The sequence below is a fragment of the Pelophylax lessonae genome, assembly GCF_965119305.1.
Source record: "Pelophylax lessonae genome assembly, chromosome: 4".
NCBI lineage: Eukaryota > Metazoa > Chordata > Amphibia > Anura > Ranidae > Pelophylax > Pelophylax lessonae.
In genome coordinates, this window is record NC_138771.1 from 307625194 (window position 1) to 307641363 (window position 16170).

At 43.7% G+C, this 16170-nt stretch overlaps 1 protein-coding gene across 2 annotated transcripts in view; it reads right to left on the reverse strand.

The window, feature by feature from the left end:
- LOC309553936 (oocyte-specific histone RNA stem-loop-binding protein 2-like) overlaps positions 1–16170 on the reverse strand; it is a 113009-nt gene that overhangs the window by 22663 nt on the left and 74176 nt on the right. The window contains exon 6 of one of the 2 annotated variants that reach the window (XM_082255439.1): positions 3370–3507. The exons of the other annotated variant lie outside the window; for it this stretch is intronic. Within the exon in view, the coding sequence (XP_082111565.1) occupies positions 3370–3507 (138 nt within the window). The remainder of the gene's footprint in view (positions 1–3369; positions 3508–16170) is intronic. 2 annotated transcript variants of the gene reach the window in all.

Sequence of the window (16170 nt, forward strand, 5' to 3'; positions counted from 1 at the left end):
TACAGAGCAGTTACACCCCCTTCCTGCCCAGACCAATTTTCAGCTTTCGGCGCTCTCAAACTTTGAATAATTACTCAGTCATGCAACGCTGTACCCAATCAAATTTTTTATCATTTTTTTCCACACAAATAGAGCTTTATTTTGGTAGTATTTAATCACCACTGGGTTTTTTTATTTTTTGCGATACAAGTGAAAAAAAAAAGCGAAAATTTTGAAAAAAAATTTAGTTCCTATTATAAAATTTTGCAAATAAGTAATTTTCTTTTATAAATTTGGGCCAAAATTTATACTTCTACATATCTTTGGTAAAAATAACCCAAATTGGTTATTAGTCTGTGTGAAAGTTAGAGACTACAAGCTATGGTGCCAATCATTGAAAATTGATCACACCTGATGTACCGACGGCCTATCTCATTTCTTGAGGCCCTGAAATGTCAGGACAGTACATATACCCCCCCAAATGACCCCTTTTTGGAAAGTAGACATTCCAGGGTATTTAGTAAGAGGCATGGTGAGTTTTTTGAAGTTGTAATTTTTTCCCACAAATCTTGGGAAAAATTAATTATTTTTTTTTGTTTACACATAATTGTCATAATTACAAGTTATTTCTCACACACAGTATATGCATACTTACAATTACACCCCAAAATACATTCTGCTACTCCCGAGTATGGCGATACCACATTTGTGAGACTTTTACACAGCCTGGCCACATACAGAGGCCCAGTATTCAAGGAGCACCGTCAGGTGTTCTAGAAACATAAATTACACATATAATTTCCTAACAACCTATCACACTTTTGAAGGCCCTGGAGCACCAGAACAATAGAAATATCCACAAAATGACCCCATTTTAGAAAGCAAACACCCAAACGTATATTCTATGAGGCATAGTAAGTCTTTTGAACATGTCATTTTTTATCACAAGTTTTTGGAAAATGTGGAAAGAAAATGAAAACGCATATATTTTTACACAAAGTTGTCAATTTATAGGATATTTCTAACACATAACATGTACATAGCAAAAATGACACCCCAAAATACATTCTACTACTCCTCCTGAGTATAGCGATACCACATATGTGGGACTTTGTCACAGTATAGCCACATACAGAGGCGCAACATGCAAGGAGTACTGTCAGGTGTTCTAGGAGCATAAATTACACATATAATTTCATTACAACCAATCACACTTTTGAAGGCCCTGGAACCCCAGGAAAATGGAAACCCCCCCCACAAAATGACCCCATTTTGGAAAGCAAGCACCCCAACCCAATCTAGGAGGCATGGGCTGCAGATAGGTACTCAGGTACACTAATGAGCTTCAGAAAAGGTACTGTTGACAGGTACTCGGGTACTCTGATGGGCTGGTGACAGGTACTCTGGTAATTTGATGGGCTAGTGACAGGTCCTCTTTATTGGGGGGGGGGGGGCAATCAGTGTGTTTTGGGGTGCACTGTAATTGGTAACTAGCTGTTACCACAATCTCCTCCTCACACAGGATCAGTGTGAGGGGGAGAACACGGTGACAGCTAGTTACCGTGTTCTGTTGACATTCTGTGACCAGCTGTGATTGACAACCGGTCACGTGGTAAGCCAATTTCATTGGCTCTTTACCTAGATCGGGTATAGGCTTTGTGCGAGGGACAAGCCTCGTCCCCGATCGCCACGCTGCGGGGGGCGCGCATTGAGGAGAGAACGAGCGGCTCGCGCTGGAGCCGCTCATGTGATCGGCTGTGATTGACACAGCCGATCACGTGGTAAACAGCCAATTTTATTGGCTGTTTACCTTGATCAGGGATGGGCTATGTCTGGGGGACGAGCCTCACCCCTGATCGCCGCGCGCCCCCGGGGGGCACGCAGTAGTGGGGAGATCAGGCCGCCGTCCTATGACGGCCTGGATCGGTAAAGCCTTCCTGCTGCCGTCATTTTACAATGAGGCGGTATGGAAGTGGTTAACAGTCTCAAAAAAACATTACATTTCGGCATGTGCCGGGAATGTAACTGTCCCATTTGGTTGTGCGCTCAACCAAACCGTCAAATGGCTGGCGTCAGAACTGATTACATGTGTAATATCAAGGCAATTGAAGATCATAGGCTAAAGCCAGCCATACATGGATCAAATTCTGAACAAATTCTTTTGAAAAACAGAAATTGTGTGTTTTGTGATCCGATGGCGCCACCATTGATTTCGAATTTCGACCAACCAACCAATTTAACCCAATTCTACAGAAAATTTGTGGCCAGGAATCTTCTTTCCAGGTCACAGCTCATACACTTTTTTATTAGTTCTTGCACGATTCTCCCATCATTGATTAGAAATGTATTAGTTTTTCCAAAAAATTTCCAATGTGACGATCACTCAAATTCAATGGCCGCACGAAAAATCTACTGTTGCTGCAGCCCACTAATGGGGTAAAGTTTGAAAGAAAATTTCAGAATTCGACCCATGAATGGCCTGCTTTAGAAAGCCGCTTCCTTGCCTAAAAATAGGAGGGTTTAGCTCCACTTTAACCATGCCTCTCTTTAAAACCCTCCCACTATGGGAGAGTTGTGTTGACAAATGATCGACCCTGATGCCAGATATGATAGGTACGCCACTAATATGATCACTGCTACCGATATGTTCTTTTATATGGACACTTTACCGTTTGTAAAAAAACTGTGCACATCTATATCCCTAAAAGAATCGAAAGAATCAAAAGACTATTTGTTTTTTGCTGGTTTGTGTCCTACCTGGGAGAATGCCTTATCCCAGAGACAACAGACTGACTTACAATAAGAGCGTTTTATGGGTTCTGCAAATGTGAACAATTCATAACCATATAATTTACTTTAAAATTTGTATGCAGAACAGGCTAATTGATAACTTCAGATTGTGCGCAAGTGTTTTAAATCACAAAAAGTGTTTTACAGCTACCAGTTCAAAGTTCCTCATCCTATTCACTTTCAGGACGTTTTCTTTGGACTGTCCATACACAGTCATAGTGCTAAAGGCAGATGGTTTTTACCTTCATGCATTCTATGCATGAAAAAGAAAAAAAAAAAAAAATTACCACACACCCCTTTTCTAACCCATTAGATCAAAACAGCATGTAAAGGTCTCCCACTTATTGTAATCCTGCCTGCACTATACTCCTCACCATGCCACTCTTTCCCTGTGCCCTAGGTCAACTACAATCCTTGTAAACAAAATCAGAGCTGCACTTATGCCATATAAAATATTAAATATAAACCAGTGACCGAAACAATTATCACCCTTGCAACACCCTATGATCAAAGAAGTTTCAGGAATCACTTAAACATTTAAAAAACAAAGAGCATTGTTAAGGTCATTAAGGTCTTGGTAAACATGTAGCGGAGACTTACTCAAAAGATAGCTCTTCAGGGGGATCCCAAGCATGAAGAGCTCGTCTCCAAAGTTTAATCTGCATGTCCCATGACCGCCGACTATATTTCTTATATTTGTTGGGCGTACGAGGGTGAATTCCTGGCTCCCTTTCAGATCTGCATAAACAAAAATCACATATTAGAATAAACTTGCCAACTTGAGACCGGTCTTTAAAGTGTATCTGAGCATTGCACACAGAACTCAGTTTAGCCATTGAAAGGAAATCTGCAGTAGCTAGGAGACGCTGATGCCTACACAGCCCTAAGGACTTTTTTTTGAGAGCGCAGGCTAACGCTATAAGCTGCGTACTCCACCCCCATATATTGTGATGAATACACTCAGTCTCACCCTGTGCAGAGATTTTCTAGGTGGGACAATAAGCAACAGTGGAAAGTCACTGGGGAAAGAAAGTACAGCTCCAGTACAAGTCAATATAAGAAAGTTCAGATGGCTACATCACTCGTGGCCACACGCAGACAGGAATGTAACAGTTTACACTACAGTAGCTTCTTGGAGGTGAAGTTTGTCATTTCTAACTGGTACATTCAGAGATTCTGGGTAACTATTCTAAAATATTGTTTTAGGCTAAATTCACACTAGCATATTGCCTAGAGTGTACATGCAAGAACCCCAGTGTGGGGGTCCTCGCAATTAGCTGCAGGAGATAGCCCATTAAAACCATTGGGAGGCTACTGGCTCCCACAACTAATTGAAGCAGCTCGCATGCAATTGCTATGCAAAAATCACCTGCAAGTGATTCGCCCTGCATGCAGACTGTCAGGTTCTCACATTTACATGGCTGCCAGGCCAATTTGCAGGTATAAATAAGGTCTTAATGAGAAAAAAAAAAAAATCAAATCTTGTAAAATTGCATGAGCAACTAAATTAAAAAGGGTTTAAAATAAATACTTTGAGTCTGCAGGGTCTTTACTACATCAGATTGCACTTGCCCTGCATTGAATCAGTCACTAGCCCTCAGAATGACGTTAAATTTGTGGCAGTGTCAATATCAAAAAGAGCTCAGAGCTGCTAATGCAACAGCTATTTCTTGACCATGCAACGAGTCTCTCACAACCAACTCCCCAAATCAAAAAGTCTGAGGGTTATGGTGGGGAGATTTTGCTCAGACATACCCTTAATGCCTCTATTTACATCTGGCAAGCTCAAATCTATTTCAAAATCTGCCATCCAGATTTAGCAGAATAAAGTTATGATTTATTAGATACAAAATACGATTTAGATCTTCTATATAAAATTTGAGGAGTTCTAATGTGTCTTTTTAACCCTCCAGACCTTACAATATAGTCTTGTTTGTTGTACAATTGGCATCTTCTACATTTGTGTAACCACTTTTCAGATCGCTCCATTACAGCAGGAATTCTAGAATTTAAATTTGGAAGATCAGTTCCAAGTCAAAACAGGTTACTTCACCCAGTCTTGACAGATGTGCATGCCTCAAAATATTCTCCAGGGTCTTAAGTCTTTTGAGGATCCTTGGCTTTACGGTTTGTCTGCATTCCATCCATCTTTTTCCTCATCAAATCTTAAGCTAGTTTTTTTTTCCATCAAAATAGTTTATTCAAGTTTAAGAAAAAGGGTTTACAAACTTTGCTCTAATGAGCGCATGAAAACATAACACAAACATTTTGAATTGTAGCAGTAACATGTTGTACAATGACAAGTCAGGTAAAAGTGTCCAAAGCATGGGACACAGTGACCATAGGAGCATCAAGTAGAGGTAACAGTGCTTATATAGAGTGGAGCAGCCGACCCGCCCATGGGGGGGGGGGGGGGTCGATCACGGTCGGGCTCTCCCAACACATCAGAACCAGCAGGGCGAGGGAAAAATGGAGAAGAAAAAAGTAGAAAAAAGGGAAGGGGGTGGGCAGTAAAAGGGATTGGGGAAAGGTCCAGAAGGAACAGAGAAAGTTATAGGAAGAAACGAAAGCGGAGGGGAGGAGAGGAGAAACGTGGGGGGGGGGGGGAGAAGACGCGCCAGGTGCAAGCCCCAGCCCCCCCCCCGGCTCCGTGGACGTCAGTGAGGATTTAAACGCAGACCAGCACAACCATGTAGCATGAAATTTGTGTATTCTATCCTGTGATCTAAGAATTAGTTCTTCATCTCTTCCGTTTTGTGAATTCTAGAGAACCATTCCGCTGTAGTGGGGACATGCATGGATCTCCAATGTATGGGAATACACATCCTTAGCGGAATTAACCATGTGCATAGCTAAGGACTTGAGGTAGTGGCATTTGGGCAGGGACGTATGGTGAAGCAGGTATTAGGCCGGCGTAAAGTCCAAGGTGTAGGAGGTGACTCGGCAAGTGATCTGGTGGACCATTTTCCAGAAAGGCTGGAGGAGGCAACAGCTTCACCATATGTGCAATAGAGACCCATCCTCTTGATTGCACCGCCAGCAGAGTTTGGAGCAGCTTGGATAAAACCTGTGGAGAAGGGTAGGGGTTCTATACCATCTGCTCCGTAATGTGTATGCATTTTCCTGGACAGAGGTGTTACGAGAACTCTTGTGGATGCACTCGTTGACGGTTTCCCATTCCTCATCAGTGAGGGAAATCTGTAAGTCGGATTCCCAAGCCTTGCAGGCCGTATCCTGGGGATGCTGTGAATGCACTAAGAGGATCGCGTATATGTACGAGATAGTATGAGATTGCGGTGGTCGTCTGGTGCATAAAGCCTCAAATGGGGAAAGCTCTCTAGACCAGTGGCCCATCATAGGTGAAGAGGTAAGAAGTGTTGTATCTGTCTATACGACTAGGATGGGAAAGATCGCGTGAGAGATCTGGCAGCTAGTTGCGGCAAAGATAGTAGCCTCCCCCTCTGTAGGGAGGAGCGCACTTCTAGATTTTAAGTCGGAAATTCTTCCTGCAGGAAAGAGCTAGACATACCTGGAGTAAAGGCAGGATTGTTGCGGACAGGGGTCCGGGGTCCATGTAGTGAAGATAGAGAGGCTTTCCAGCAGGCCACGTGGAAGAAGGTTAGAGTGGCGTTAATGAGAGGGTGAGTCCGGGTCAGGGGGGGGGGGGGGAGGGGGCGATGCTGCGGCATAAGCCAGGGCAGAGCGCCAAGGACAGTGTTGGACATGCGAGATTCCAGCATCACCCACGCCTTAGAGCCGGAGTGAAGCCTCCAGTCCACTATCCTTGCCATATGGCAAGCCAAGTAGTAGCCGTGTAAATCTGGTAGCCCGGTCCCCCCTTTAAGCTTCGGAAGAGTAAGTTTTGAGAACCCAAGGCAAGGTTGGGAATACTTCCAGACAAAGTCTGAGCAGGCCCTCCTATATTCGGAGAAAAAAAAGAGCCCGGTAAGGAGATCGGGATCGTTTGCAGGAGGCATAGTACCCTTGGTACCACGTTCATTTTCATGAGTACAATGCGGCCGAACTAGGACAAGGAAAGTCCCATCCACTTCCGCAGGTCGACCTGGATTGCAGTCAGGAGTTGCTTGAAGTTAAGATCGAACAGTCTGTATAGATGTCGGGGAATTTGGATGCTTAGGTAATGGCTTCAGGCTTCCAGTCAAAAGGAAAGTTTGTTTGACAGGCTGTCTGGACTTCAGGAGGTAGTGTTATGTTGAGAGCATGGGATTTCATATAATTAATCTTCAAATTGGATAACGAACTAAAACGTTCAAGGTCACTCAGTAGGTTGGGTAAGGTAATGTGTGGGTGGGAGAGGAACAGCAGAAGGTCATCGGTAAAGGCTGCCACTTTATATATTTATATGTACGGTAATGCACCTAATGTTTGATCATAGTCTGTTAAGTAGCGGCTCGAGGGTCAGAATGTAAATAAGGGGTGAGGGGGGGGGGGGCAACCCTGTCGTGTCCCATTCCCGATGACGAAGGCGTCCGACAGGTGACCATTTACCCTCACACGGAAGGATTGGAGTATAGCGCTAGGATGCTGGTGAGCATGCGGGGGGGCAGACCCAAAGCCCGCAATACCTCGGTCATGTAGCGCCAGTCCACCCTGTCGAACACCTTCTCGGCATCTAAAGAAAGAAACCCTGCCTCCACGTAACCGTAAGGGCATGGTGGATGTTAAGGGCCTTAATCGTGTTGTCCCGGGCCTCTCTCCTGGGGACAAAGCCTACTTGGTCCAGGCTCACCAGGGAGGGAATAAGGGGGAGGAGTCTGTTTGCTATAATTTTCGCGTACAGTTTGACGTCGACATTAAGCAGAGATATCGGCCTATAGGTTTCGGCTCGTGTGACGTCTTTGCCCTCCTTTGGGATTACCGTGACGTGGGTCTCTAAAAAGCTAGTGGGTAGGGACAGGGAAGAGGGGATAGCGTTCCATCCCCCCAAGGAGCCTCGGTGTCAGGAGCGTTTGAAAGCATTTGTAGTATTGGAGCGACAGCCCGTCGGGGCTGGGGCACTTACCCGATTTTGAGTGCTTAATGGCAATTTAAGTATGGCAAAGTTTAAAGTGGTTATAAACCTCAGACCTGAAATATTAGCAAAACACATCCTTCTATAGTGTATACTTGTCTATCCATATCCAAAGCACAGTCATTTCTCTCTGCTGCCGCCTCCCTCCGTTGTCTGTGCAAGTCACTTGACAGGTTTTCCTGCACCAAGAGTAAAAAAAAAAGTTGATGGGGAGGGGAGCTCCAGCACAGTGCATGTGACCAATATCCTCAGCTCTGCATGTTTTGTGTAGTGTGAAGGGGGTGTTGTCTCTTCCCTTGAATCAGGGTTTAGAGCCCCTCAAAGATCAAAAACAGACTTCAGATCCAATGCCCTCTACTGCTAGAGCTGATAAAAAACAAAACACTTTGATCTGTGTGTTTTTAGAATGATCTACAGGAGAGATGCCTGCAGATAAACCCGCTTCAACTTATTTTTATTTGTCGCCTGATGCTAGTGACTTCATTGGGTACATGAGTGTTTTCAACCACTTGAAGCACAAATTTTAATTTTACCAATTTTATGGACTTCTTTGGAACCATTCCCTTATTTTTCACCTGGAAAATCAGGTATCCCTGTAGAAGGCCATAAGCATGCAATCTTTCTGCCTCATTCATAACACCAACTTGAGTGGAAGAAAATAAATGGGCAAATTGAATGGTTATGGGTCAGTCTGTCAAGTGTACATATTTGAATACACTTTGTCTTTACAATCTTTGTTCGGCAAACTTACGACAACGAATCTACAGGGAAATCTATAAGTTAGCTAAAGAGACAACACAGCAAACACTTTGTTTTGGCGGTTCCATTTTATTCACACTTTAAGCCAGGACTTGTCAAACTGAAATGCGTCAATTTCAGCTTGAGCCATTGGTCTGTAAGAAAGGTTTTTTTCCCCCCTTGAGGAACCTAAAGCACAATACGCTAGCACAGCAGAATTAATTTTAGTCCTCACGATTGCTTTAGAGTACACACACACCCTAGGTGTGCAAGACAGGGGACTACAGTCACTTATTTTACTTGTATTTTAACCCTGTTAAGGATCTTTCAAAAGGCCAATAGAAGAGCAATGATAGTTGATTACAGGAGGGTAAAAACCTGTTTCTAGTAGTAAACAGTGTAAAAAAAAAAAAGCACCACATGACTCCGACCTTTGGATTCACTGACATGACATTCCCTGGCATGAATTCTGAAGATGTTAAACTGCATTATGTGGGTCAAAAGAAAGGAATGCTGCAGGGCTACACTGGGCTTTATTTTAAAGATGGCACTTGTGGGCGAGGGCCTAGGACAGTGAACCTTGGCACCAAAGATGGTTTGGAACCATGTTTCCCATGATGCTCATGTACTCTGCAGTGTAGTTAAACACCATGGGAAATTTAGTTCCAAAACATCTGGGGCGCCATGGGGCGCCAAGGTTCACCATCACTGGCCTAGGGCAACTGGGTTAGAGTGAAAAGCATAAAAACAAAATACACAATATAACATTTACTTTGGTTTCCTACTTCTGCCCAATGGCCATCTCAGGACATTCAATTCTATGAGAGAAAGGATAGAAATGTTCAGGCTTCTCGATCTGTACAGGAAAAAAACCTAGCTGATTTTCAAAGAAAGCATGCTTTTAACGGAAGTTTAAGGATTAGTTTTAACTCAACTGCTCTTTTGTGCAAACTCCACCTCTTGTATCATTTCGGTGTCTAGGGCAACATGTTGTCCCAAATACAGAGATTGCTACGCAAGGCCATTTTTTAATTCACACTATAAAATATTTTACAACCCCCAAAAGCCTTACTCAACTGTCCATGTGCTGGCAGGATCCTTGAGGTCTTCCCAGTCTACCTTATATGCACACTCCTGCGAGATCTTCACAGTGCTCCCCAACTTGGAGCTACCAGACTCCATTGCTCATGCATTAAAACTTCATGTTCATAGCTACAGATGTGGTCTATTCTAGGGGCAAAAACAACCTCTTATACAAATCTTACTGCAAATTCCCTTTCCATTTAGACATACAACAGAACACTGCTCCAGTTCTGCTCTGTCCCTGCTGTAGGCATCAGGTGCCAACTGAAGGGATCTTAATCAGAGCTGCTGGCTCAAAACATTGTGTAATGTTAAATAAGGCGGTCTTTCCATGTACTCACCATGACAGCACAACTGAGAAATTGACCACATGTGAGGGACAGGATATGGTTATGGTTAGGACAACCCCTTCCTGTGTAACATAGCAGAAATGGCCAATTACACACCAGGAAAGTAATAAGGCTGTGCTTTCATGGTGGTGACTACATAGAAAAGGAATACCCATTATGAGGTCACTTGTTTTCCACCACATCCCAAGTTGGCACAGCTGGTGTGGAAAACCGTATAACTTTCATCCAAAGGCTGCCTCCTGATCTACTGTAGATCTACCTCAAACCTGTACCAAAAATAAAATAAAAAAAAAACAAAAAAAAACAAAAAACCACACACAAGACTAACTGTTGCGCATCTAAAAAATTTTGTAGCCAAGCCAGCCCAAGCTCAAGGAGCTAGAGATCAACCTGGTATAATGTGCCTTTACCTCAAGAGGCGGCCTATGTAATTACAATAAATTGCCTGGGTTAAACACCTGGTGACGTTGATCTTGAAAACCTTATGGTCTTTATTCTTTCCTTGGAACTGAAGACATTTTTCTTTCCACTAAAGCCTTGTGATCTGTAGGTACCTGAGCAGATACTCACATCCCGTTTGTGAAGGTCTTCGTTCTCAGGATTAGGATGAAAAGAGGGAAACAACATCAGTGGAGGGATGTAAATTCAATGCTACCATTGGAATGTAGGAAGGTTCCAAGAGGACGATCTTCTCCTGGAATAGAACGTCTACATTTTGAGAAAGCCTAAATATACCCTCCTCTTTTTGTGGAGATGGCTAGGTCTAATTGTAAGGAATTAGGGAGGCTTGGTCAAGAAATTCCATAGGTTTTCATCAATCCTTTTAATACCCAGGAGAGGAACCTTTGATGAAAGAAGGTCTGAAAAAGTGAGGCTATCTTCATAAATAGTTTGATATATGGATTGTCAGCCAGGCTTTAAGAATGCTTGAATTTAGCCCCATGTCTAGCCCTAATTGAAGAAAATTCAAAGTCTAAGAAATTAGGAACTCAAAAGTATCAACCTTCGAAAGTAAAGATTACTTTGGCAGAAAGACCTCCTTTCGACCCAAAAGCACCAGGCAGTCAGATTTTCTTTGCATGCAGAATTGGTACCTAGAAAAGGTCAATTCTGGGTGTTAGCATTGTTTTGCAAAAACCTCACTCTCTTGGGCCAGCTAGGAGTTAAGACGACTTCTTCCCCCTCCGCCCAGATTTTCCTTAAACCCTTGGGAGAGTGGGCAGAGAAGGAACCGCATAAAAACGAGAGCAAAGTCTCACATTTAACTGAGGGCACCAAACACATCTGAGAGGTTCCTCTTGTATAAAAGGAAAATACCTTGGAGGAAGGGTCTTTCCTCTTATAGCAAAGAGACTGACCACTAGATCACTGGGGGTCCCCCCAGAGCCAACAACTCACAGTTTAGACACCATTATGCTAGATCTAATGTCTTTTGGCTGATACTCTAGAGACATTTTCTTTTCATCTTTAAAGTTTTGCTGCCAAGTTCCTTAGTCCAGAACAGATGTTTGGTTTAAATCCTTTAACAAGAGACTACTTGTACCTCCCTGTGTTCACAAAAGATACCGCTGTGGTATTGTCTGAAAACACATTCACATGCCTTTGGAAGACCTTTGAGAGCTTACCATATCACTTACAGTGCATCCAAGAAAGTATTCAGTGCTTCACTTTTTCCACATTTTGTTATGTTAAAGCCTTATTCCAAAATTAATTTTCCCCTCAAAAATTCTATAAACAATACCATAACGGCAATGTGAAAAGTTTGAAATCTTTGCAAATTTATTTTAAAAAAAGTCCCATACTTTAAGCCTTTGCCATGACTCTTCAAATTGAGCCCAGGTGCATCCTGTTTCCACTGATCATCCTTGAGATGTTTCTACAACTTGGAGTCCCACCTGTGGTAAATTCAGTTAATTTGACATGATTTGGAAATGCACATACCTGTCTATATAAAAAAGGTCCCACAGTTAACAGCACATGTCAGAGCACAAACCAAGCCATGAAAACCAAGGAATTGTCTTTAGACCAAAGAGACTGGATTGTATCAAGGCACGGACTTGGGGAAGGGTACAGAAATGTCTGCAGCATTAAAGGTCCCAATGAGCACAATGGCCTTCATCTGTAAATGGAAGTTTGGAACCACCCAGGCTCTTCCTAGAGCAGGCCACCCGGCCAAACCGCGATCAGGGGAGAAGGGCCTTTGTCAGGGAAGTGACCAAGAACCAGATGGTCACTGACAGAGCTCAAGTGTTTCTCTGTGGAGAGAAAAACACCTTCCAGAAGAACCACCATCTCTGCAGCACTCCACTAATCAAGCCTGTATGGTAGTATGGCCAGACGGAAGCCACTTTTCAGTAAAAGGCACATGACAGCCTGTCTAGAGTTTGCCAAAAGGCACCTAAAGGATTCTCAGACCATGAGAAACAGTTTTCTGGTCTGATGAAACAGATTGCATCATGTCTGGAGGAAACAAGGCACCGCTCATCACCTGGCCAACATCCCCACAGTGAAGCATGGCGGTGGCAGCATCATGCTGTGGGGAGTGTTTTCAGCAGCCGAAACTGGGAAACTAAAAGGGATACAGGAAAGATGAATGCAGCAATGTTCAGAGACATCCTTGATGAAAACCTGCTCCAGAACGCTCTGGACCGCAGACTGGAGTGAAGGTTTATCTTCCAACAGGACAACCATCCTAAACACACAGCCAAAAGAGGACAGCTCTGAACGTCCTTGAGTAGCCCAGCCAGAGCCCAGACTTAAACCAGTTTGAACATCTCTGGAGAGATCTGAAAATGGCTGTGCATCGACGCTCCCCATCCAACCTGATGGAGCTTGAGAGATCCTGCAAAGAAAAATGGCAGAAACAGCCCAAAAAATAGGTGTGCCAAGCTTGTAGCATTATACTCAAAAGCCATGAGGCTGTAATTGGTGTCAACAAAGTATTGAGCAAAGGCTGTGAATACTTCTGTATGTTTTTTTCATTTTTAATAAATTTGAATACTTCAAAAACAAACTTCTTTCACATTGCCATTATGAACTAATAATGAATTAAATCCATTTTTGGAATAAAGCTGTAACAAAATGTGGAAAAAGTAAAGCGCTGTGAATACTTTCCGGGTGCACTGCAATTATCTGAAACTGGAGGGTTTTGTTGCAAGCTTTCAGAATCTGGTTCCTTTGAACAAATTGTTCCACTGTGGCTCCCCCATCCCCTCAGACTGGCATGTGTCATGATAGACTGAGCTGTTTAGATTCCAATAAACTCCCTTCTCGGTTTTTGTTCCACCAAAGTATTTCCTAGCATTTCTGAAGTATCATCTCACATGCCAAGACTGACACTAAAGGAGTCTACTGTAAGCAGTGAAGAATTTTTCACCGATTCTTTAATTTCTTTAGTACCAAAAAAAGTTATTCTTTTGCCACCTTCTGAATCTTTGCTAGTAGTTTTAAACTCTTCCCTTTCAGAGGGAGCTTTATGAGATGACTGGAGACAAAACCCTATGAGGCGACTCAAGCAGTCGGCATAACATTAAATACAGGGCCATCGCTACCTATAGGCAAGGAAGGCGCCAGCCTAGAGCGCACATCAGTCGGCGGTCGATATGCCACATTAAACTTGTTTTGTGGCCGTGATGCAAAGTGTCGAAGTCATAGCATGCAAGCAGCCTCCTTCAGCTGTATTTTAGACTGTAGGTGGTTGGTCAGGCTGCAGTAAAACCAGGGCTCAGCTGCCTGTTTTTACTGCCCCTGACCTCCCATGTGAAATATGCCTTGCTGGGGGCAAAATGATCTGCCTACAAGTGCCGACTAAAAACCAGTAGATGACCATTCCTTTTGTGCTTTATAGTCTGACCCCTGAACTCTGTATTTTACATATTCCTGACCTCTGCATTACACAATCCTGATCCCTGCACTTTGTGCTCTACCCACTCATGAGCCCTGCAATCTGTACATTACAAACTTTTAATTCCTCCATTCTGTATGTAGGCTTAAGTTTTAAGCCTTTCCTCTTTGTTAATGCAGTTTTGCCACACCCACACACCGCCTCCTAAATACCCAAGAGGGGGCCCTGCCAGGTAGTATGTACATGATTTGTAATGGCGGCCCTGGGTTGAGGTGTGGGTCAGGGATAGCGGTTCCAGTCCCTGTCACTGCAGTCTCTCGGTGACTGAAATGAGGGTGGGGAGCTCCTATGTCTGTCTTAAAGTCCCTCCCGTCACGCGTGTTCCAGGCCCCAGCTTCCTCCCTCTTGGTGCTGGCTCAACCCCCCAGCCAAGCGAATGTCCTTCAAGAAAAGGCCAGGCTCTGCTGCTACCCAAATAGCAAGTACCAGCTGTCCCCTCCCTGCCTGGCTTTCCCAGCTCTGATTAATACAGATGCTCTGATCCAGGATCCGTCCGACCATTTCAGGCAGTCCATGGTCCCCTCTGACACTGTCCTCTACTCCTCCCGACCCTGTGTGGGAGCTTCTCATCCTGTACCTACCATCTACTCTGCACTACTCACTATACACCCTGCCCCCAACCAATGGTACCCTGAACCCCTCACTATACACCCTATGGTATTTTTATTTTAAGTTTTTGAGCAGTCAAAAAAGGTGGGGTATACATGGGCAGGGTAAAGGGTGTGGAGTCAAGGGCAGAGCAGCAAACTGAGGTAAGGCAGGGATGGCGAACCTTGCCCCCCCCCCCCCCAGATGTTTTGAAACTACATTTCCATAATGCTCAACTACAATGCAGAGTGCATGAGCAACATGGGAAATCTAGTTCGAAAACATCTGGGGTGCCAAGGTTCGCCATCACTGACCTAAAGTGTCAAAAATCTTTGCACCAGCCCTGGTTGCAAAACACCATTTGCTGCATTGTAAAAGATACTTCCACAGCTGTCTTGCCAATGCATATTGTAGGTTTGAAGCTTGAATTAACTAAAAACGACAAAATCGCACATTTTGTTGGCTTTGCCTCCTCCGCTGGTTGAGGAAAGTTTCAAATATTTACTATTCTGCCAAGCAGAGAATCAAGCTATAAGCAAACATTTCAAATTTTCAAGAAGTCAAAAGGGACAGGACATGATGCTAACAGCATTCTGGCCCTCCAGATGAGCAGCGGCTCCAGAATTTGACAAGCTGCAGATCAGCAATGGCCACCGTACTTCACTTCAGTATGGAGAAAGAGGGAGGAAACCGTGAACAAATCCCTCCCCCCAGAATATGCTGAAAAGGCCTAGGGCTGCACCTAGGAGCCAGAAGTCGAGTCCCCCATTCCCTGAACCCTCAAAGAATTCAGCTCACCCTCAGGGGCCTGTAACATAACAAGCTTCTCCACACGCGCAACACCTGCAAAAACAAACAGCCAGCATGGGAGCTCCAAACCGAGCCCACAGAACCCCCCATCTGAGTTTCCATTGAAATAATCTAGATGGTCAGCCAGTGGGGGACAGTAAATCTCTGAGGAGCTTGGCCTAGACTAAAGCCCCATACACATAGATCAGAAAATTGTACGAAAAATATTGCTTTCAAAGCAATTGTACAATAACCTGATAGTAAGTTAAGGTACAGAGCTTTTGAGAGCCGATCATGACAGTTCATCCGATCGGACATGCACAATTTTTCATATCCTAGTAAGATTTTTGTTTACCAAGTACAGGTGTCAATTGAAAATACAATACAACACTACATCACTTGGAATTTTTATTGTCGTACGAGAATTTTTGTAACCTTTATTTTTGATACGAGATTAGCACACAAAAAAAATGGGGGAAAAAAAAATAAATAAAAAAAAATAAAGAAGAAGGTTTCATATTTTGTTATAAAATTTTGCAAACAGATAATTTTTCTCCTTCACTGCTGGGCACATATGAGGTGGCACTGGTGGCCACTAATGTCCCTCAACAGAAGCCAGGTAACGGCTCTTTCATTGACAGCAAGAAGAAAAAAAAATGGCTCATGTGATCAGCAGTCAGCCAATGACTGCTGATCACGGAAGTAAAGGGCCCACTGATTGGCCCTCAACCCCGATCTGATCAGCTGAGTCCTAATGCCCTTCTAGCATTTTAAGCCCGCGCTGTAGCCATCTTTTGGCTATAGCGCAGGTGCCAAGTAGTTAATCTAGCAACTGTTCCATGTCCTTCACAGCTGGGCAGTCTCTAAGGTGTGCAGTGGAAAGAATGAGATTTTTGCTACACAAAAGCCAGGGACCG